At 46.6% G+C, this 24360-nt stretch overlaps 1 protein-coding gene and 1 long non-coding RNA gene across 34 annotated transcripts in view; one reads left to right on the plus strand and one right to left on the minus strand.

Moving 5' to 3' along the window:
- Ncam1 (neural cell adhesion molecule 1) overlaps positions 1 to 24360 on the minus strand; it is a 297265-nt gene that overhangs the window by 16757 nt on the left and 256148 nt on the right. For 7 of the 33 annotated variants that reach the window (XM_006510071.2, XM_006510067.2, XM_030244105.1 and 4 more), the window contains 3 exons: positions 24126 to 24257; positions 4637 to 4761; positions 1150 to 1327 (listed from right to left, as the gene is read on the minus strand). In XM_006510071.2, the coding sequence (XP_006510134.1) occupies positions 1150 to 1327; positions 4637 to 4761; positions 24126 to 24257 (435 nt within the window). Of the gene's footprint in view, positions 1 to 1149; positions 1331 to 4636; positions 4762 to 13863; positions 13867 to 16323; positions 16366 to 18104; positions 18153 to 21529; positions 21533 to 23002; positions 23018 to 24125; positions 24258 to 24360 lie in introns of all 33 variants that reach the window. The other 26 variants (NM_001311065.1, XM_017313194.2, XM_017313195.2 and 23 more) reach the window with 10 other exon arrangements.
- Gm11149 (predicted gene 11149) overlaps positions 1 to 24360 on the plus strand; it is a 49738-nt gene that overhangs the window by 598 nt on the left and 24780 nt on the right. The window contains exon 2 of the long non-coding RNA NR_029465.1: positions 1225 to 1371. This is a non-coding gene — a long non-coding RNA (predicted gene 11149). The remainder of the gene's footprint in view (positions 1 to 1224; positions 1372 to 24360) is intronic.

Raw genomic sequence — 24360 nt, forward strand, 5'->3', positions numbered from 1 at the left:
TCACCTGCCCACTGGCTGCAGGCTCCACATACATCCACCCCACAAACCCACTCACACACAAACGATTATAAAGAACCACACACCAAGCTTTCCTTCTGGTGCTACCCACGTTGGCACATAAAAACCCTACAGGGCAGGCAACCTGTCCCCTTTCTGGCCTGACTTTCCCAGGAGGAGCAATCTTGATGATAATTAAATTCAGCAGCTAAGCAAGCTCTCCAGACAGGGCAGGCAAGATGGGCCTACCCCAAACTGTCTTCCTACCACACCTGACCATGGTAGAGCATAGGGGAGTCTTCCCAACACTCTATAGCTGTATGATCTATGACCATCTCTCCTGCCTGTGGTTGGTGTTTGGCTGGCCCTGGAAAGGTGATGGTTGAAGAACAGGGTCTTCTCTGAAGTATTTGCCTCATAGGGGACTGGCCACTGGTGCAAGGCATGTGGTCCAGAAATCATGGCTCTCACTTTATTCCCACACTTGAGTTGGTCCTGGATCCTAGAGACAATCTGCATGTCCTAGGAGCAATGCCGCTACCATGGTCTGTCCTTTCAACGATGGTGTGTGTCCCAGTATCTATGTTTTCCATTTGCTTCATTCCAAGAGGCTCAATTTGTCTCTGGCACAGTGGAGAGGCTCTTTACAGATAAGCTTGAGCTAACTGGGCACCATCTATTCCTTCTCTTGGGGCCACCAGAGAGAAGAGATTTAGACCATGGTTGTACAGCTTAAAGCAAGGATCACATATAGACAGCATAAAGCCAGTTCTGTTGTCCTAGTCCGGAATGCAGATGGCAGAGAAAGTCTCATTAAGGATCCTTGTTCAACCAGCATCCAAGGCAAGGCAGGAGTAGGGGGCATTTCCCATCCAAGGGAGTCCCATAGACTGGTTAGCATTGATCTGTCAGAGCCAAGTGAGACAGGACCTTTTCCCCAGGATGCTTGGCCAAACTCCCCTGGGGGTATGCCACATGTCAACCCATTGCACAGATGGGGATAAGGCAAAACTAAGCTTGGCAGGAGCAACCAGTCATGAGGATGGCTGTAAGCAAGCACGTTGTCAGGGCTGGTCAGGCTCATTAGGAGGCGCGGCTTGTATGCATTAATTCAAAGCGGGGGAAACAGACAGAAAACAGACATGGCTGTACCTGGGATGGCCGTGGGCTGGGCTGAGGTCCTGAACACAAAGTGAGCTGCCTTGGATTTTCCTTGCTGGTTTTCAGCTACCACATAGACTTCATACTCTGCGTTCCAGTCCAGGGACTTGAGCATGACGTGGTCACTGCCGGATGGGAGCCTGATTTCCGGTTTCCACTCAGAGGCGAGCTTCTGGGAGCAGTCGGCAGGAAGGACAGAAGACACCAGGGAAGGTCAGTGGGCATACTGGGGAGACTGGCTAGGAGATACACACTCGGGGGACTTGAAAATCATGGGGTGAGTTGTAAGGAATGGGAATTGATGTGGGTTTTTTATATTGGTGGAACTGGCTAGTATGTGTGCCAAGATCAACAGTAGAGAATGCCAGTGTGGCATGGTTCTGACTCTACCGTCCCACTAACTTCAGGACTGGAACAGGGGCTGGAACACTGGCCCCAACTTGCCCTATCTCCCCTATACTCTGGAATGCTGGGTTCATGGTGTAAGGGCTTCTTAGAGGAGTTTCTTATATTGTTTCTTATATTTATATCTATCTATTATCTATAATAGATATCATTATCTATAATGTTTCTTATATTTCAGGATGCTGTCCACATTCTGATAGGTGATTATCACATGGATTCCAATTTTACTAAAAATGCAAACCCTCCTATTCCCCAGGCTAGGCTCTGCCCTGAGGGATGGCTTCACCATTTCTCATTACACTCCTGTATCAAGCCTGCCAGGACATTGGTTCAGGCTCTTAGTAAATCTCATGAGAGGGACATGAGCAAAGTTCAGGTGACTTCACAAAGTCACGCTGCAGTCACGGTTGGAGCCCAGCCTGTTCCATCCCCAGACAGCATTTTCCCTTTCATACCAGGGAGCCCAGAAAGCATGAGTTGAACTGAAGTTTTGGTTTTTTTTTCTCTATAGTCCACAGTACAGTCTGGCATCATTGTGGCTGAACAGCTGAGGCTCAAGACTGGGATACTCGTGGGCCCACATAGAGTATCCCACTGTGCTTAGCAAACAGTGTCCAGGGCATAAGGAGAGATGTGAAATTCTAGGGATTCCCTGTTTCTCACCTAACATCCCCTCTAGGTACATCATTCATGTTTACCACTGAGTTTGTACCAGAAGGAAGTTTCCAAAGCCATTGCTAGGCAATCACCTCCATAGCAAAACAGTGTAGGAGAAGCCTCAAGTCATCCTGAGAAATCTTCTGATGGTCTTCTAGTTGCAAAGCCTGTCACTTCACAGTCTCTGGCCTTTACAAAAGCCAAGCGTGCCTCGGGTACACTCTGGGCACGCAAGGTGCTTTGAAACATGTGTACTGGACAGGGGAGGTGGAACACAGCAATATGTCAGATATGAGGTAGTCCAGTGACCACCACAGGTCCAGGCCTGTGGCTGGACGAAAGGATTTCACCAAGCAAAGTAGTTCTGATGAGCCACAAAGATGCCGCTAGGAATGTGGGAGTGCTCACTGCAGGGCTGTGAATGTTGTGGGAAAATGCTCAGAGGGGCTTCTGGTGTCCTACGATCTAACCAGGAAGCCTGGGATGGGCTCTATAAGTTAGCTTTGCACAGGTTGCTATGGTGCTGTTTTAATTTAAAACAAAAAAAAAAAGCTGAGCTGTCTCTCTTTGCTCTTCCTTCTCTGTCTTCCTTGGCAAACATCATTACAAAAGAGACAACCAGACGATAAAGCAAACACGCAAGAAAGCAAACTTTATGCTATGTAATACATATTAATAATATGTGACTGCATTTAGCAAACATTATGCTTCAAAGTGAAAGAGGATGCTTAAAGTCACCGGAATCTAAAGTAGCCCAGCAGTTTGTATCTCTGTTAAACACAGCCGCGGTGACCATTTGGGCAAGCACACAAGGAGACTGTCTTCCTGTGGTAGAGAGTTCTAGCTAGGTCCTGCATCCTGGCTACCATTTGCAGAGCTTTTAAAGTATTCGGAACATTTTGGGGGTATTTGCATATATTGTGACTACTTTGACAGTGCAAGTCATTTTATTCCCGTTTTGCAGACAGGGAAATGGAGGTTTGGAAAGATGTGACTATCTGATTTTCAGATGACATGCTGGCAAATGGCAAAGCTGGAATTTGATGCCATCGAGGTTCATTATAGCCATTCAAATAGTGGAGAAGGTATTCTACCCTACTCCAAGTAGGTTACTTATATTCCACCTGCTCCAAATAAGCTATTCAGAGCCACCTGGCAAGTCTTGGCATCCTTTACTGTAGGAAGAAAACCGTGGGACCTCCTGCACTGCAGTATCTCTGGGCTGGCTCTTCAGCAACTTTCCCTACAGTGCCAGCTCACCTCTGACTTTTTGAGACTCAGTTCAGAGAATTGAATAGATAAAGGTCTGACCCCGGTCTGCAAGGCATGCAAGCCTGCAGGGCTCTGTTCTAGACCCATCTACCATCTCTATGAGAACTGGTCCCCCCAGGAGAGACAGGAATGAACAAACTTCCTGGAAAAAGCCTTATTTGAGGCTTCATGGGGGAAAGCTAGCTGCTCTCTGGTTCATGATCTCCAACTATTAGGAAATCTTAGTAAGGGGTTATCCCCAGTGTCCAGAGACTGCCCTCACCCCTGGCAACTGCTTGCCAACTGTCTGTCATCCTGAAACTGGAAAAGGAGAGAGGGCTTCTCAGTTTGGGGGATCAGTGGTGAGAGCTGGCCTAGGACTAGATCTTAGCTCAGTGGTGAGTGAGGTAAAAAGGGAAGCTGAAATCAAGCTGAGCGTTTGCAGTTGGTCTGGCTGAGGGCACAAGGCCAGGCAAGGGACCCTGCCTAGGATCTTGAAGGCAGTGACTTAAGAACCTACGCTCCTTAGCTAGAGACCTCGCCAAGATGTGTGAGGCCATCAGCTGATGGCTGTTGTAGCCTTGGTTGCTTCACCTGTAATGTGGGGGCTAACTATAATACCCGCTCCATAGGCTCTGTGCACGAAATATGCCTGGGTACTGCATCTGGTCCAGGAGACACACCTGATCAAAAGAAGTGACTGTTATATGACATTGTGACAATTTTGCACAGAAGTCCTGGATTATTGGAACAACACTTTGAAGGAAAACAGAAGGAATCACAAAAAAAAAATCACAGTGATGTTCTCACCATTCCAGTCATCATAGAAGTTTTCAAATGGTACCACTGGGGGCATGGATATAGGTCAAATGGTCCCACCGTGGGCATGGCATAGGTCAGTCTAGGGATTTAAAACCTTGACCATGTTCCAAGAGTCTCCTACAAGATGTCTGGTGGGACCCTGTCCTATGCTCACCCCACCTGAGATTCTCAAGTTCTTGATTCAATAAGGTAGGTATCAGGGTCCCAGGTTCTGTGTGTGTGTGTATGTGTGTGTGTGTGTGTGTGTGTGTGTATGTGTGTGTGTGTGTGTGAGTGTGTGTGTGTGTGTGTGTGTGTGTGTGTGTGTGTGTGTGTGATGTCTAGGAAGATGGAAGCTACTCACCGCTCTGTACTTGACCAGATAGTGTCTGATGGGGGAGCCTCCGTCATCCTGCTTGATCAGGTTCACCTTGATGGAGTTCCCGTCCTCTCCCATCTGCCCTTCCAGCTTGGGTGCACTGGGTTCCCCTGAAACAGTCAGCGAATTTCCATGAAATCTGGGTCCACAGAAGGATGAGTGGGCCCATCAAAATGGGATGGAGTGATGTGGTGGGGATGGGCACTTTGCTTGCTTTTCCAGAGATTCAAATGGTTAGGAAGCGATGAGTGTAGAACCCTGGACCCCGCTTGGCTGCCTCACTCGGCCTTAGCTGGGGGTGGTTTGTGGGAATGTTCTGGAAGACACCCCGTATGAACACAGTTCTTTCTCCGTCTCTCTCGCTGGCACTCACATTTCTTCCTGCAACCCTGCAGGTTTGATTTCTATAGACCTGACACATCTTGACAGAGTGCCTGGAATTTGGGCAAATGTAGGCAGGTCTGAGTAGGAAATTTAAAAACATAGACTTTTCAGAACAGCCTTGTGTGTTTTATCCCCGAGTAGATCGTGACTCACCCTAGAGTCCCGAGGGCATGGTCACTGATGGGAGTGAATGACTCTGTATTCTTGCAACTAGCGTTTCATGAATTAAATTTTATTGCTTAGGATCACTTAAAAATACGTTTCCAATTGTGGCGAAATAAAACACGAATTGCCATAGGCAAGTTTCCTGTGAATGTAACTACATTTATGGCTCAGTGGAGTGAGGGATAATCTTTGGCTCTTCAATATATTAAAGCAACAATCATTGCGGTCTTTTTCTTTGTGAGAGGGGGGGGGGGAGGTGGAAATGGCTTTAATATTTTACAGTAAGAAAGATAAATTTTCTTGTTTCTCTTTATTTGGGCTTTATGTTCACTCGGACAGTAGTATTGGGAATCCAAGTGGGAGAAGGAAGATGAGCCTGTGTGTGAGGAATCAGAGAGTGTCAGGATGGCTCCGTACTGTGCTGCTGGTTTCCTGTAGGAGAAGCTGCAAGCATACACTGAGGGAACAGGGGAGGAAGTCTAATCCAGGGTTGAAGTTAAAACTCCATACTTGTGAGAGACCAGGACTTCCAGGGAAGGACCAGGCTCTGTAATCTATTTCCTGACCTCTCAGGGAGGCTGTAGTCCACAGGGGTATGACTTGAGAGCCAGGAAGAGGAGAGCCACTAGGGAGAGAGGCTAATTACCTCACACTGCACCCCTCCCCATAAATGGACGGCTGCAGGCAAAGTTGCAGTTCAGCCTGGCTCCCCCTGTGCAGTGGTTAACCTCCTCTCTTGGATTCGGAGGTGGGAGCACAGAGGGTGAGCGCACGCCACCCAGAGTCCCGGGAGGCGTCCCTTGAGATGTGACGGACATGCGCAGCATTCTCTGGAGCTGGTTAGAACCTCAGACTGTTTCTGGAACAGGACTCCTTAGTTGGATGTGTGTGGGGGTGTGCTCGCTCTGGGAACTAGAGGAAAGGAAGGAGAGTGTGTACTGCAACCAGGAGGACTCATAATCCTGATGTCTGAAGGATATTTGGAAAAAGTCAGGCTCAGTATCTGTTCTATGGTTGGTAATTTAAGAAATCCAAAAAAATCAGAATGCAAAGGTAAATAGGTTGTAGAAAAATACGTGTCCTGGTTTTTAAGCTTGGATGCAGCCACTGTCCCCAGCTATTTGAAGGGAAGCATTTAGACCTACTTCGGATATGTCAATCTTTGTAGGCTTTTCAAATTCCTTTTGGCTTTTCTACCGTCTTAGGCAATAAGTCAATTGTGTCTACACCATTATAAACATCTGGTAGGGGGTCAAGGTGGAGTCTCATTTAGAATAAAACAGGGCCTCTGGGTAGGTTCCATAATGCTGAAGGAGCCATGAGAGAGCTCAACTAGTTCTACTCTCTGACAGAGCTAAGGTGACCAACAAGTCCCAGGGATCCTGGGACATCACAGGCTTTAGCACTGAAATATCAATATCTTAGGGAAACCCTCAAGCCTAGGCTGACTGAGATGATTGGTAGCCAAGAGTAAATGGGAATGGCATTAGAGTTTTCTGCACTGAGAATCATAACATGGACTGCGTTGGATGCTCCCTAGCGAAGGAGGGGATTCACCAGGCAGGTAAAGAGCAGAGGCTTTGCCTGAGGTCCCCTTGGAGTGAGGTGGAGGGAAGTCCACCCAGCTGTTTTGTTGAACCAACCTTACTATATTCTCCCAGAATGGAGCACTGTGGGCATTCAAGGCATAATCAGGGACTTAAAACACCTCCTCTGAATTCTGATTGGTGGGAGGTATGCTCATCATTGGCAGCACTGCCTTACTCTGTCTCCATACTTGCAGAAAGGGATCATGGGATCCAATGTAAGGGTCCTTCCACCTCTGTCATCCTGGCATGGGTGAATCTAGTGTCAACTCTTCCTTGGCCCTTCCTCACAACACCATGAGGGTGGAAGACATGATAAATGACTATCAGCTAGCTGTTATTATGAGATATATCCTTCATCAACAGCTCCATATCTCAAAGACATACAGTTATCGTCATGCTTTGCAGTTTTGCAAAGCTTTCTTTAAAAAAAAAAATCTGGTCTTTGAAAGAGAGTTCAAGTCCCTTTAAAGACACATGAATGAACAGACATCTTTCCCAGGAGTCCCTGAAGAACCCAGCAGCCCTACTGAAGGTAGGGTCTTATCTCTGGATTTGTTTTAGGAAAAATATGCATAATATAATTAGAATCTCAAAAAAAAAAAACCCTCCTGAAAGCTACTACAGCTCTATCAGTTTATATACCCAGAAGAGAATTAGCTATCATTCTATCTGACAATACTCTGATACATATTTATTTTCTCTTGAAGTTCAGAGCATTTTATATCATACAGTATTTAGGTTATCATTTAGAAAGCTTTACCTACAATTAATCACACAAATATATGGTGTATTGAGTTCTAGAAGTTGTCTATCGGGCAATGATATCTCAAAGGTGAACGAGGCGTGATTATTTTAGCAAAATGAAAAGCATAATATAGTTTGATTCATTAAAAAGATAGTGGGGTCCTTGGGCAGTAGTGTAACCTTTCCTGTCACAGTATGCCTGAAGGAAGATTGTTTTCAACTAACATGGAACGTTGGACCAATTTGGTGGCCCTACAAGGTTTTGTACATGCATCAAGACTGGCGAGAGCAGTTGTTACATCGGTTGTCTTAGCATCTTCAGATGCTTGCTGTCCGTTTTTCATTATGGCTGAGGAATCGGGCTAACAAAACATTCCTTTCTGCACGAAGCCTGGCATGATGAGGAAGGGGACACTGTGCAGGCAATGGCCCTCGGCATTAAAGAAGCTCACTGCTTAATTGAACACATTAGCAGAGGAAATGGTTTAGGGGGTCCCAAGGTTCTGGGGTGGCTGCTGCTGTGATTGAAATCATTATGGGCAATTTCAGAAAAACCAATATTGTAATTATTTGTAAATGTTGGTTTGCCATTCATCAGCAATAGGCATGTTGCTTTAAGAAGACCCCTGGGGTTAATTATACCTTTTGAGTTTAGCTTCATCTAGGATTCAATTTTTTTTCCCTCTCAAATATTTTATGTTAAAGCTGAACACAGCGCTACTTTAAAAATAAACCTTAACCAATAACAAATGCTCTGGGCAGTTCTGATATTTTTTTCCAGCAGACCATAAGTCCATACACGCATGGAAGAAAATGGTATGAAAAAGGCCGAGTCCTGTCAGATACACCATAGGCAGGCTGCTGAGCGCCCTCTTAAGAAACCGTAATTGAAATGGTTATTTCTGGCCCTGGAGATTACAGGCTCCTCCTGTGGAATTACTGGGCTTCTGTGCCCTTCCTTAAATCCAAGTCTGCCGCGTGCCTTCCCTCTCATCTGCAGGGCTCTGGAGATGGAAGAATCTTTACAACACAAACCACAGCAAGCCTGGGGCTTGGGGAAGAAACCTCTCTGAGCTGTGAAGGGACAGCGGGAGCCCCGCCCCGCTCCGGGAGGCCCAGTGCCAACAGTGTGCTGAGCATGAAAGACCAAGGGACAAACAGCCCTTCAAGGGCTCCATGCCTCCTCTTTGCTCATTCATTTTTCAATGTCTATTTTTAATTATGTATGTATTGTGTGTCTGCGGGAGCCTACAGAGGTCAGAAGGGGGCATCAGAGCCTCTGGAGCTGGAGTTACGGGCAGTTGTGAGCTGCTCAGTGTGGGGACTGGAACTGTCCCAGGTCATCTGCAAATGTACTAGTACTCTTAACTAACTGAGCCGACTCTTCAGCCCTTGTTCACTGTGCCTTCTCTTTCAAACAGATCTATCTGCACAGAGGTCTGCAGTCTCAGCTTTACACATGGATAACTACTGAATGGTCTAGAGTTTGTGTTGAAATCTAGAATTTTTACTATCAAATATCGTTGTTGTGAATTAAAAACACGGAATATTTTGCTTATCCCAATTCCCATTTCCCTTGTTATTTCTTCGGGCAATTTTAACCTTGGGTATACCTTTTTTATTCTATGCCTCTTTATACGAGTCCAAAATGGGATGATTTCCCTATTCACATGGGAAGCCTGTTTCATGTCTCCAGCTCAGACACATTACGGTTCCATCAAGGAACAGTACTGACAGGTCCTTTGGGGATTAGCAAATTGCCTTGGGGAATCAGGATTTAGAGTGATTAGGCCACTAATTCTCTGTCCTGAAATGGAGTTCTTAGCTAGAGATATCAAATGAATAACTCTAATGTGAGGTAGGCTTTGTCTGCTCTCGGTCTTTATAACTCTCCCTGACACTCCTCTGGGGTCCCTCCCGGGATTTCCCATACTTCTAAAGCTTAGCTCAGTTATATTAAAGATGAAGGTGACAATTTGTACTCGGCACTGTTCATCTCAAATGAGGTCTCTGGAGACAAGTGGCCTTTTTCTTTAGAGTTAAAGAGATGTCTGTGCTAAGGTGACCTGACCTTTGCCACCTGAGTCCCTGACTTCAGGGAATATGGAATATGTGGGTAGGGATGTGGCCAGTTTGGGGTTTTATTTATTTAAAATGGGTATGGGTATTTCGCCTGCACAAATGTCATGTGTGCCATCCCAGGGCATCGGATACTCTAAGGCTAGAATTACAGATGGTTGTGAACTTCCGTGTTGGTACAGGGAATGGAACCAAGGTGGTTTGCTGTCTCTCCAGTCTCAGTTCCTTAGGTCTTAGCAGAGACCCAAGGTTGACCTTGAACTTCGGGGGGACCCGAGCTCACTGAGGCACCTGGTGCGGAGTCCATTCCTGCCCAGTTCTCTTAGGAATTATGAATGTGTGTTGGGAGCAGGAGGGAGGGATTTGGATGACAAAATGCAAATTAGACAGCAACAAATGAACTCTGACAGACTGAGCCACAAAAACACCGATTCCATTCTTGTGGGTGGCATGAAAGCACCAACGGATTAATTGACCAATTATATTTGTTTTATTGCCCTTAAAAAAAAAAAAAACTGACCATGAAGGTTTCGCTTGTGGTTGTGGGGCTGATCCAGGCTGAAGAATTTAGGACAGAAATAACTATGACCGAGTGAACGCTGCTACTCCTTCTGAGCCACAAGGAGGCGCCACACTTCACTAGTTCATGAACATTGGTGTGGGTATTAAGTGGGCTACTGGGATGTTCCTGCCCTCACACTGGTAACCTTTGGAGATCCGGTCCCTACTCGAAGGCTTCAGGCTGATAATACTCCACTGCCCCTCTCTGAGGACCTTGGCTACAGCTACCTCTCTACCCTGGGAGCCGCCAGGGTGCGAGATCCTTCGGAACAAAGGCAATTAGAATAGAAAGTCTGTGTCGACCTGTCAGAGGCCGAGGCTCCAAACACACAGCTGTAAAAAAATAAAAATAAAGGAGGGCGTGGAAGGGGCGGTTAGTGATGTTTTCAATCTAAGAAGGAAGAGTGGGTGTTAAAGAATTTAGTTCGTCAGAACCAGCATTGCCTAACACAAGTCAGGGTCAGTAGCTAAAGAAGAAAAAAAAAAAAAAAAAGATCATTATGAAAGGGTGTGAAGGGAGCCATGCTCAGACATGCAACACAGTGACAGGGGAGCGGGCTTGTCACACTCATGCTGATGGTGGGAAACCGGAAGTCCCATTTACATAGTCCTTGGACAATGCCTATAAAGCTACTTCTCTGCAGAGGCACCTCAAGCTAAAGGTTCGGATATATGGGAAGGGGTGAGGGTGGGGCAGTAGGGGAATCTTAGTTTGCATAATGCAGAGTTCAGCTCACCCAAACAAATTCACTCCCTGCTGCCCTGTGGTAGGGACTTAAGTGTCTTCTCCACCACAGCTATTTGATGATGGGGGATGGGATTCAGTCCCTGCCTTAACCTCTCTTCTCTTCATTCAGTGTTTCATGATGGAACATAGTAAATAGCGTCTGGCTGATGGGCAGAGTTTCCGGTACTTGTTAAAAGCATCCCAGGCGATTTTGGGTAGGAGCAGATGGATAGAGAGTGGAATGGGGAAACACCTGACTTCATCAGCTGTTCTATGTACGATCCACTAACAAGAGCGATACTATTAGTTTATTTAAAGCATCTGAAATCAGGCCCAAGTCACTTAAATCCTTACTAATGACCAGGGGAGGGAGGTGGGAGCTGCCCTTAAAAAGCTTCACTCTCTTATTCTATAAATTTTACTTGCGCTAACTTCTCTTATCCCTCCTCCCTTTTTTGGGTTTTGTTGACCACTCCTGAAGATGGACCTCTCTTCAGGAGTGAACAAATTTCTTAGTTTCAATGCTGTGCTCCACTTTATCCTGAATCACAGCAGTGCACTGCAATAGCCAAATTTGTTTTTAAAAATCTCATCAAATTTCAAATTCAAACTTCAACATCTGCATACACTTAGCATCCTACAGGGAAGTCCCAGGGGCTATTTTTCTAGACCACTAACCATTTAGCAGTCACCATGACTCTGAAAGATGTCTACCCCTGCTGGAAGCCAACTTAAAGGAGAGAAAAGTCAATATATTTGGGGCAGGGAGTCCCAAAATCTTTAAGATTTAGTAATCTTAAACTTCCAATATTCTCTTTCCAAAGACTGACAGATTCAATACCAACTTTTAACATAGATCAAATTATTACTGTGGCTTGCAAGGTTTTTGGGACTTTTCTATTTCGTTGCATACCACGTAAAATATGAGACAAGTCATTGTTGGAGATGAAGGTGCCTCCTCTGCAAGTCCAGGAGTCTGGGTGTAAATGGGACTGGCTTTAGGGTCATGTTGCCACAGCTACAAAGAGGAAGTCCTCAGTGACTGTGAATGGAGGGAGGAGGAGAGGGGATACACACAAGGTAACAAATACAGGGAGTGTGACTCAGACCAGGAACAAAGACCATGCAAGACAAGCTACTGTGATTTTGACTCTGTGGATGTCGCCCAATCAATTCTCAGAGAAATGAGGTCAGAGGTGAGGTCAAATGGAGGGGAGGCTCTTGCATGCGCAAGCACACTGGGTGGTTATTGGTGTTAGTCTGGCTACGTGATCACTGCAGCCTGTATGTGTCTTTAGGGTGTGATGCGAAGTAACACTTTAGTTAGGAGAGAACAGAATGCCTGTGACTCCCAGGGGAGGCTCTGAACAGGTCTGAGTTCAGTGGGGGAAGCTGAGAGCCGACGCCTCCTTCTCTCTTGATGGTGAGTGAGAAATGCTTTAACAAGGTTGTGACAGGCGCAATATTAACTAATTATTTCGTCACCGTTCTGCGCTTCATCAGGCTATAATTTTATTTCCTTTTCTGTAGGGTCAATCATGTGCTTCTTGATTACACGGAGACTTCCAGTCACTGTTAATTGCCAAGTGACTTTTGCTTGATTTGTGCCCCCTGCTTGGGGGAGGGCCACTTTGGGGAAGTGACACCTCAGTCATCAATCCAAATTCTCACTTCAGAAAAGTCCTCCATTTATGCAAATCTCGTGAAGCACTCTCGGGTTTTACAGGAGAGCAACCTTTGCACGGATCTCTCTCTCTTCCTGGAGCATTTCAAGGTTGCAAAATATTTCCAAAGGGGTTGTAACACATTTTGCAGAAATTGTAGTTGATGGAGCTACTGGATACACAATTAAGCAAAGAGGCTAATTTTCAAAGCATATTTCTGGGAAATAATGTTTATGAAGGTCTGTTAAAAATTCAAGTTCCCCCACTGTGCTGTGACTAACATGGCTTTACTGAGAGGGCAGTTGGTATGACCAGATTTCTTGAGGGAAAAATATTAAACTAAAGGCTGTCAAGTTATCAAATTGCCATGTCAAGGTTGCAAGGACTGTTGAATTCTAGACATGAATTGATGGCAAGAGCAAATCTTTCAAATGTCTTTGCTGTATCTATTGGAGACAGGGAGAAAATTCGTGCCAGGCTGTGGCTCCAGGTTTATTCCTCTAATCAGAACAAAGAGCTTTTACCTTCTGTTCACCAGCGTGGACGACATCATCAGCACCATGCAAGCCACATGACAAAGTCACATGATACGCACGCACATGATTGGTTGAAAGGAAAGTGGAGGAGGTCACATGAAAAATACAAAAAAATTAAAAACTGATGTAAACAATGGGCAGGGAGAAAAAAACCAACAACAAAATCACAGACTAAATAAAAGGAGAAACCAAATTAAATTAGCAGCTTATATAGGAAACATCGGGAGGGCAGACATATTGCCCAGAAAGAGGAGAATCACAAACTATATAGCGCATTTAGTTAACAACACCAGTAAGCATTAGATACAGTTGCAACATTGCATATTAATACCACACCAAGGAGCATGAACACTTTTAAAATGAGGGGGTGTTTCCATCAAGGCCCAGATGCCAATCAAGGTCAATCCCAGAGCCTGTTAAAGGGAAAGAAAAACAACAGCAAATTATTTATTCACAGAAACTGGACCGGTCTCAGCATCCTTGGGGGAAGTGATGGCAGTGAGCCTTAGGTCATCAGGGAAGGGTCCTGAAAGAATAATAGATTGTGTTTAATTAGTGAGAGTCATTCCGTGTTTGTCCTGGTCAAATAGGAGAGGGAGATGACTGAAGGACCCTGGGTAGATTCTGGCCAGAAAGGGACAGCTTGGAGGGTCTAATTCCACTTCCTTATGGCACACTCGTGATGTTCTTAACACCCTATGGGACTCCACAGAGTCAAGGCACACAGAAACGGAGAAGGCCACAGAGGTAAAGGACTAAGCACCTTCTTGGCAACTGAGGCTACGGCTGCATTAATACCAAATAGCAGGAACCAGCCCTGGTCCAGCACACAGAGGGTGGCATTAACCACACACTTGACTACTCATGGATCCAATGCTGCCTTCAGAGTTGCCAAGACTACATGGATAAGACAGGATCTCGAGGTTTACGGTGTAAACCAGGGTTTCAGTTCACCTATGTTCCTTTTGCCATGTGCTTTACCCCACATTACAGTTTGTGACTGAATGACCGACCCTAAGAGTCTTAAGTTTCCTAATTGTAACTTTCACAGGCCTGGGTGTTGGGGGAAGGAAGTTCTAGCTTTTGACAGTTGAGGTTAAGAGAAAAGGGAAAAGATGTAAGGTCAAGACATCTTTTGAAAGCATGCTTCTGTTGAATGAGCGAGAAGCGCTTTAGCTGTGAGTGTCATATCCCTGTCCCACTGTGAGCTGACAGAATGCACGGTCTTATGGTCTATCATGACACAGGTTCTTCCCAAGCAAGCCTGGAAGGGCTTATATGTGACAAGTAGTTTCTCTTGATACGCTTTATGAAAACTTCCTTCACCTATGGTTATAAACAGATTATTACCACACATAGATATACACACACACACACATATACACCACACACACACACACACACACACACACACACATACATATACACTCAGAAACACACATACACACAACTACACCTCTGTAGGAGATATTATTTAATTTCACCCGTGTTGTCTGACTGACTGACGGAGTTCTACATGACCCCAGCTACTCGGCTTCCTTTGCACGGTGGCTCACATCCTCTGCATCTTGATCCTATGGTGACTAATACATTCCTGCTAACTCAGGCTGCTGCCAATCGGGATACCCTATGCTTTATCTCACTGTCCTCTGGGACTTATGATTTGGGTCAGTAGTCAAGTGGTTCAAATAAAACAGACTCCAACCTCCTGCTCAGATTTCACAACTAAGCATCTTATCTGTGGGTAGAAATGTCTGAAGAAATATAAAAACCGAAACACCCGTCAGGGGAGAAATATTTCATTCCTCTTCAGGAGAAGTCTGGAGCCAAGATTGTGTTTCATTGACAGACAAGACCAAAGATGCAAAGCGGTGTCTCAAACAGGACAGGGTTGTGCAAATGGGTCCTGTAGCTTTCTCCTATTTCCTGGGACTTATATAGCAGGAGGGATGGGGGCGGGGGGAGGGGGGAGGGGGGGAGGGCGGAGCCACTGTGGTAGAGGGGAGTAGTTAGAAGAATTCCTCTTTCAAATGCAAATACACCACAAACAAACAAGAAAACCCTCCAACCCGTGCAAATGAGCCCAGCTTATTGTCATGCTTGTTCCTCTCACAAAACCAAACCACAAAGGCATCAGGAACTGAAAGTCATTGCAGCCACACACAGAGGACCACTGAGAAAGCAGCCCCCGTAGCTGTCTACCACAGGAGGAAAACAACAACAACAAAAAAAACCATTCCATGCAGTATACACAACCAGGAAGCACGGTTCTCCCCTCTTTAATTATGTATGGGAGGCCTTAGCCAGGGTGTGGGAGCTGAACTCCGTAGACCCGTCATCACCTGCCTTAGCTGACTGCTGCTTGGTGGGAGGCAGGACCAGCTCTCCCTGGCCTCCAGCCTCAAGTGCTGTAATATACACAGTCACAGTGCAAAGGCTCTTGTTGCCTAGCCGAGGGCCTTAGGCCCCCAGCACCCATGTGGCCTCACATCATTAAGGCCAGCCTGGATGCCTGCAGCTCGGACTCAGCCAGGTTTTCAGGCTAGTCTAGGGGGATGCTCTTGTCCCTTGGATCCTACTGTCTGGAGAGGACGTCTAGCCCTTCCAACCCAGCAGCCTAGGAGGTGGCATTGTTCTATTATTTTTCTAGCACCAAGTGTTCGGGGGACCAGAATGAAGGGGGACAGAGCTACAGGCTCTGTTGTGAGACACGGGCTGCCATGTTGTCAGGGGCACAGGTCCTTCTCCTTTTCTCTGAGCAGCTCTCTCCACTTCCTCTGGTTTCCTCTTGCTCCCAGGCCTTCCTCACTTTATTATATTGCGCTCTCTCTCTCTCTCTCTCTCTCTCTCTCTCTCTCTCTCTCTCTCTCTCTCTCTGTGTGTGTGTGTGTGTGTGTGTGTGTGTGTGTGTGTGTGTGTACGAGCACAATCCCATGAGGCATGAACAGTAAAACTGTGGGAAGGAGTTGCCATACTTTGCTCCCCCCCCATGTTTTCCCAATTCTTTTCTGTTTTAAACACAAATGTCAATATGGAAAGGTCTCCACAAGCACAAACAGCCACCCCTTATTCTTTTGGAGGCGACTCCATTTGCTTTCTTGGCTAAACAGACAGCATGCTTAGAAACCACTCAAGGCTGGGAGCCTCCATGCAGTCACACTGTAGACTGTGCTACTGCGAGCAGAGCAGAGGCGCTGCCCAGAGCAGCCGGCTCTGTACTCACTAGACAGGTCTGTGGTTGGAAGGACAGGAAGAGGCCAGGTTGCTATGGAAACATGAAGGTTGGAAAGGGCACTAAATGGTGAGGGCCAGAAAGGACATAAAACTCACATACCCAAAAGTACAAATTATGCATATCAGTGTGTGTATGTATATATATATATACACACACGTATGTATCAGAGACATATATATATATATATGTGTGTGTGTATATACACACACACATATGTATCAGAGACAGTGCGTCAGTCACTCATTCCTATTGCCCCAATTTATCAATATTAATATAAATATTTTGGAGAGCTTATCAAAGATAATCTTTTTTTTTTTTGCTTACAAAGGACTCATGCAGCAAGAGATAAGATATCCCCAAATACTTTTTTGGTTAAATCCAGTTACTAAATGCTGGACATTATATTTTGTGTACTTTTCATTTCTTTCTTTCTTTCTTTCTTTCTTTCTTTCTTTCTTTCTTTCTTTCTTTCTTTCCTTCCTTCCTTCCTTCCTTCCTTCCTTCCTTCCTTCCTTCCTTCTTTCCTTCTTTCTTTCTTTCTTTCTTTCTTTCTTTCTTTCTTTCTTTCTTTCTTTCTTTCTTTCTTTCTTCTTTACAAATATGCATACCATAAAGGGGAGTCTATCTTTAGTTTTGGAGATAAGAAATCTGAGATTTGGGGATTCCGAAGAGACTCCTCTGTGGTCATGAGGTCACAGGTCGAAGGTCAGAGCAGAGACTGGAGCTGCTGGCAGGCTGCTTCCGAGGCCACAGGGCATAGCTTGGATTGAGATGGTAGGGAGGATTCTTATTCAAAATGATGGGAAGAGAGATTGAGGCTGAGTCCAATCCATGGGGGCTTCTGCAATATTATGGAGAATAAAGCCATCTAGGCAGGGCCATGCTGCTGTGTGCTGCTCTGGGCTTGTGGGGACATCACCCCAGACATTATTCATTTAATGTCTCACGTTGTCACCCTCACCCCGCAGCCTTACCCTCCCCCTACTAGAAAGCCAGGTTCAAGTTTCCAAAGAGTGGACCTGTTCCACTCCTCCAGATTCAAAGAACTAAAGTATAGCACAGTAAAGAGAATTGAGAGGAAAAAACCAGGCTCCCCCAATGTGACAAAGGCCCAGCTGGGTCGGTGAGGCCCGCCCAGGGTAAGCAAAGCAGAGCTTGATAAATGCTGTAATCTTTGTTATTTTCTTTACGATGGTTATGCAGCGGGAGTAGGCTCACCATTTGATTTTAGAGCAGAGATCAGCAAGCATCACTTGTGAAGTGTTAAGTAATTTGTGCGGCCCATCTGTGAGCAGGCACCGTTAACTTCCCCACAAATATTTATGAGGGGTCTATGCACTTACAGACATAGTGAAAGCTACAGGCTGCACTCTCTAATTTCAGAGCTTAAGTCCAACTAAAATAAAGGGTAAAAACACAACGCCTCAAACCATTTTACATGACCCTGCAGACAGGGCCGAGATTTTTTTTCCCTTGGTAAATTCCTTTGGCTTTTCCAAATATCGGCTTTGGTCTGACCTGCTGGGAATCATACCACAAGTATACAAAGCAGCCTCAGGACAGCTGTCTGCAGGGTGTCCTAGCCAAAGCAAAGCTCTTCTCTTGTCTGCCCTGAGAGGCCCTGTGTCTATTCCTTTTTCCCTTTGCTTACTAAAAAAATCCCCCAAGGTGACTCTCCATTGCCAGAGCTGAGTTATCACCGTAGGCAGAGGAGTCGCACCGGGTGGAAAGGTACCTGCAGGGATGGGGGTGAAGAGAGCAATACTCACTAGCTCGAGGAGACAACGGAACAAGAGTGGAAGAGTTAGCAGGAGCCACTGGAGAAACAAGAAATGAAGGTGAAAAAAAAAGTGGTAAATAGATCACTGGGAGCACACGGATGCCGAATTGAAAAAAAAAATGGGAGTAGCAATCCTGGGGTGCTGGTATGAGGAGCCGGTGGGGAGCAAAGCTGGAAAGAGAAAAAGTGCACGCGACAGGTGGTTGGCACGCTAGCGGGCAGTACACAGGGCTCTCTTCTAAGTGTGCACCTTGAGCCCAAGAGCCTGCTAAGGCTGGCATGCAGGTAAGGAATTGGCCAGGAGCAGCTGAAGAGGCCTCAAACCTGAACAGCACACAAACAGCCACCTGGGCAGGATCTCACCTGTGCCCATAAGCTCTGAGGGACAGGAGGACAGACACCTAGGCCTCAGTTCAATGGGAGCCTTAGCAAGGAAAGGGACTAGCTTCTCAGGTTACACCCTGGATATGTGTGCATATATAGGAATGTATTTACGTACATCTCCTGTTTGTGTGTGTGCATGCTTGTGTTAGTGGGTGATTGTGCACCCCTGCGTGTGTGTGCATGAGTGTCAAGACCAGATGTTGAGTGTCTTCTTCAATTGCTTCTCCACCTCATTTTTAAAGTATTTTATTTAAAATTACATGTATATGCGCATGTCTTCCTGTAGATGTATATGTATATGAGTGTAGGTACCCAAGAAAACCAGAAGGGGACACCGGATCATCTGGAGTGACAGGTACTTGTGACCTCTCTGACGTGGATCATGAGAATGAACCTCTGGTTCCCTGTAAGAGTAGAACATGCTCATAACCAGTGAGCCCTCTTTCTTCTCCCTAGCCACCTTCCTCTCTAAGATGGAGTTCTCTCACTGAACCTAGGGCTCACTGATCCAGAAAGCCTTGCTGGCTATGCAGCACGACCCCTATTGTCCCTGTGGCCCTGGTCCTGGGATCACAGCCACATGCAGCTGTTCCTGGCTTTTCTATGTGAGGGCTGACTCAGAGCCTCACTCTTGTCCAGCAAGTGATTCAATGACTGAGCACCTCCCCCTCCCTCCTGGCACTCAGAGCAAAACCTACACATCTCACTCTCTAACCCGAACAGCTGAGCGAGACGGCATTGGCCATCTTCAACGACAAGGGACAGTGCGGTTTTTATACAGAAGCCTCTGAAAACAGGGGTGCTCTCCAAAAGCCCTCCCTAGAGCAGGTGATTGCTTATACTGCTGGGGAAGAGCGAGACAATTCAGTGTCATTCCCGTTCCGCCCCCCCTCCCCCAAGAAAGGAGCTGTTAAAGATACAGGCTCCTCACAAACAATCCCAAGTAGCCTTCAGCCTGGAGGATGCCTAGAGACTGTACACCTGGCACACTGGGACACTGAATGGGACTTTGGTGTTTGACTGACAAGCATCCAGAAGTTGTCCGTCAGCAGCAGTAACAAAAGGCAGGCTCCCTTGGGAGCTGGGTGGCAGAATGGGAAAGCTATTGTCAGAGCTGCCTCAGTGCTCGGGGCTTGGAACCCACTCCAGTACCTTCCAGATGATACCATCATTGCCAGTGTCCCCGATGTCACAGCAGTTTGGTTATCAATCCTTGATGAATAGGTGACTCAGTTAATTAAGGTAAATGTCTCTTACTTTCTTGTGTGTGTGTGTGTGTGTGCGTTTGTGTGTCTTGAGATGTTTGTGTAATTGTCCACGTTATTTGGGGAAAGGCCTAATTCCCTATGCATTTTAATCATGTGTACTGCAATGCATTTACGGTCTTCTCACATGTGCCACAGAGGGGACAGTATATTGAGATAAAAATCTCAAGACACATCTTTTTAAAAATGTGCACCCAATATGCTCTATTTTGTTTCTTGGCATAGAAGCAAAAACAACAGTACCAACGAGGCCACGAATTTCTGCAAGTGTGGGGTCCAATGACAGAGCAAAAAGATTCCACAAGAAGACAGAGTACAAGTTTGCAGCAGGGAAGCAGCTCCTCCTGCAGCACGCAGATCATGAACTTAATAGCAGAGGGTCTCCAGTCCACACAGGCATGGAACTTGAAATCACATGCACAGGACACTCCCCGGGTTAGAGCTTAGTTTGTTTAGGCTCGCAGCTCTCTTTTCTCCTCTGTGCACTGTACACAGAGGACCCTCAATAAGCTATACCATGCTTTGCCTTGCAGCTAGCTGGGAGGCCTTAGGATTTGCCTGCTCTTCTCTGGCTGTGATTAACCTACACCCCTGACTGTACAGAGGTTTCCTAGGGAGCTAAGAAAGCAACTCTATTATTGAAACATCCCAATAAACTCCAACAGTTAGTTAATGCCCAACACTGGCCTTAACCAACCCCTCCCAACTCAGAAGTCTGGCCTTTTCCCCTCTCCCAGGGTTAGGAGTTCCACTCTGGTTCCCAGCCCAGAGCCACCAGTCAGTCTGTGTCGTCCTATAGTTTAGGGCAACGGTGCCAGTGTGTGAGCGCAGGCTTGGGAGAAGCACACGCAGAGCAGTCCACGGATGATTCTCTGTCTGACTTTAGACAACTTTCTTGTCTTCCAAGAAACGGGAGCGAGGACCCAGAGGAGACCCCTGTGAAGCTTCACAGTGGAAAAAGCGGGCTTTGTCTCAGCAGTGGTAAACACTGGCTTCATCTCTCCCACGGTGTCCTTTCTCAGGACAGGCAGGATGTTCTCTGGACAGACCCTTGTCAGTGACTTGGGGAAAGCTCACGAGGATTAAAGGAAAGATCTCACTGAGGTTTCTTCAGGGAGTGTGCTCTTCCCATGTTTAGCCAGACACCATGCTGATATTCTATATACTCTTCTAAGATTACACTTCATGTCTGCTTGTCAAAAATAATCCTTCCTTCTTGACCCTCTCTCCCTCCCCGCTGCCCCCTTCCTTTCTTCTTTCCTTGCTTCTTTCTTTCCTTCCTCCCTCCCTCTTTGCTTGCCTGGAGGTTTGAATCTATGGTGTTGCACCGGCCAGGCAAGTGCTCCACTGATGAGATATATCTCCAGTCCTTTCTCTTTTCATTTTATCTTGAGACAGGGTCACACTGGAACTCAGTTACCCAGGGTCATCTGGGACTCAGTCTGTGGCCCAGGCAGGCCTTGAACTTATGATCCTTCCACCTAAGCCTCCCCCAAAGCTTTTTAAGGCCTGTAAGGCCTGATGCTTATTAACTCTTTAAATCATACCTTTATTATATGATTGAGAAAACCAACTTTTGTGCTAATTGTTGTTGGGTCACAGCCTTCTGCAGAGGACACTCAGAGTCTCCTTAAATCACCCACATGCATACTACTATACAATAAAAGACCAAGCCCAGGGCTTCCTTCTTTTAAAAATTAAGAACTAAAACTAAAAGTAAAATTTTTAATTAAACACATAATTTTTAACATGGCTTGAAACATACCTTCTGCTATATTAAAAAACAAACCCAAACCCCCCCCCCCCAATAATCCTATCTTCATAAGGCCCAAGGTGGTAATGAATAGAAACTACTGTGACCTTGGGGGCCATGTCCATTTCTTCAAAGTCAACTGTAATTGCTGCAGAGAAGACAGTCAACAGGAAGTCTTATTTGGGCCTCCCTCCCTCTAACTCGCAAAGCTGGTCCTCACTTCCTGATTACTTCCTATAGAGAAGGGTCTGGAGAAAGCAGCTTAGGGTTGCTGGAAGGATCCAGGAGGAAGAACGTTCTCACCAGAGTTCCCCTGGGGCGCAGCTGTCAGTCCTCCTCATTGCTCCGTGTCTGCACCCCTCATCCCCACAGGCCTTGATTCTGACACCTTCCCTAGTTGACACATTCAGACACCAACCTGGCTGGTAGCACAGCATCCACGCTCAGCTACTTAGTTTTTGCTGTGGCTGCAGTATTTCGAAACACTTTTATAAGTAGAAGTTTCCCCAAGTGCCTTTTAGGATCTAGCAGCTTCCTAGAATGGTGTATAGCTTCCTGATTATCTGTCTGGGTCTGTCAGGTGCCTCTGCACTCTGTTCTCAAGGTGCTCAGCCCAGGGAGAGCCAGACTGTGGCAAAGTGACTTTTGGGAGTCGGGTGTCTCTTCAGGCTGAGAGGTCAGGGCCAGTTCTACTCTCTGTAGCACCTACCACCTCTCTTGTTTCCTTTGCTCTCAGCATCTTGTGTGTGTGTGTGTGTGTGTGTGTGTGTGTGTGTGTGTTTCCAGTTTATATAATTAGAGTGTCACTCCAAGGGGAATCGCCCCCTCTCTCCATGCTACTGGGTAGCTAGAATCAAGGGTTTAGCTCCCTTCCCATGCCCCCTGCAGGCAGCTGCCTGCAGGACACAGTGTGTCTACACCTTTCTGAGAGCCCCCATTAGGCCTTCCCACCAGTTGTCTCTGCTTGTCCTCATCTCCTAACTAACAGACAAGCCAGGAAGCATGCGTCCTCCATTCTCTTACTTCCTAAAAACAAAGAGGAAGATTATTTTTGGCTCCTTCTCCTCGATCATATTTGGAACAATGTCCTCAGGAGGCAGGTGTCACTCCGCTGGTACTAGGGCTAAAAGTGAGGGGATGCTATTAGCTTGTTACTCGGAGATCATCTGCAGGTTTCCACCACGCTTGGTTCAGCAAACCTTATCTTTCCCACACCAGTAATTACTACACACAGAGATTAATAAATAAACACAATTTCAAAAGACACGGAAGTCGCATGCTCTAGAACAGAGGTGTTAGCCTCCTGGAGTGACCTATATATGTTAACAAAGGCACAGCTAGACTAAGGTCAGTGTGGTTAGGGATCAGACAGCATCATCTACTTCAGCCTCTAGGGGACAAAAAAAGGGGCCAGAACTAAATTATGAACTAGAACTAGGTGTTAACACTATGGAAACAGGTAATGAGGTATGAAGAGGCACTTACGTGGAGGAGGGCTATCTGCATTTCCCATGGATGGAACACAGACGGAAAGAAAAGCCAAGAGACAGACCCAAGGGAAAAAAAATAAGATGTAAAAGAAATGAACAGAATCCACAGAGCACATGGAGCTGAAACTCAAATCATCAAATCACTTTAAACGGAAAGAAACAGTCCCTGCAGGAGGACCGTGAGCCAGCTCTATCGCTGGGAAGAGGTCAACGGGGTCTTTTTTCCGTAGGCTCCCAAGCTTCTCAGGCAAAGAAGTAAAGGGTTCTCTTGTGTGGATTGAGGCAAGGCCTGGGGAGAGCTTGGAGCCTCCGTGATCACTCAGGAGCACCGCTCTACAGCATCTTCACCAGCTGGAGGGACCCAGGGGCCTTGTGGGGCAGCAGTGTGGACGGCAGAGGAACGTGGTCAGGAAAAGGCTTGCCCAGAGCCTGGCTGCTGAGGGAAATGAAGGCTAAGCTGGGCAAGCATAGTTTAGGGTTGGTGGGAGTGACGAGAGAAGCTAGAGGCCGCCCTGAGTGGAACCCGGGGAAAGCAGCTCTCCTGAAAGAGTCTGAGAGGCAGAGACGTCCGGGGGAGTCATCTTGGGAAGGGCCCCTATTAGACGATGGGTACCTATACCTCCTCACAAGGAAAGCTCTATTTTCCTCCTTATGACTTAATGTTGTCACTGCGTCAAAAGTGCAGGCACCAATGGCACGAGCTGTCACGGTCTCTGTTGTCTTCCTTCAAGTCACAAAGTATTTATAAGGGGCCTCTGTGGCCTGGCTCAAAAGGCAGCGCTCCCAACTCCTTCCATTTGTCCTGTGTGTTTTTCCCCTCCCGCCTCAGACTCTCCACCAAAGTTAATCATTGGTGGCCTCTGGCTGCTACTTTAATAATCTGGGCCACCCATCAGGACAGTAAGTATCCTCCTCCACACAGTTTGAGAAGAGTGAGGGCAGATCAGTCATCCCTGAGAACCAGAGTGTTGAGTGGGCCACTAGGAACATGGGGACCAGAAAGTCAAAAGCTATCTTCTGAGCTATGACAGGGGACAGCTCAGGGTCCCTTTCTGTCCCCGAGGAAAAGAGGGAAGAGTGTGAATGTGGAGAGAGACAGAGCAGCTGGCTGTACTTACGGACTGGCTGTGTCTTGAACTCAGTGGCTGCACTGATCTCGCCCAGCCCCTTGCCGTTGAGGGCCGCCAGTCGTACCGAGTACCTCGTCTCAGGTTTCAGGCCCATGATGGTGACAATGCCTTCCATGTTGGCTGTCGTGAGAAAATGGGGATGATTAAAGGAGAGCGCCCACGTACAGGGAAGTAAACGTGGTGGAAGATGGTACGGCAGATGTCCAGCAAATTAAATACAACC

Source organism: Mus musculus, chromosome 9 (genome assembly GCF_000001635.26).
Source record: "Mus musculus strain C57BL/6J chromosome 9, GRCm38.p6 C57BL/6J".
Lineage (NCBI taxonomy): Eukaryota > Metazoa > Chordata > Mammalia > Rodentia > Muridae > Mus > Mus musculus.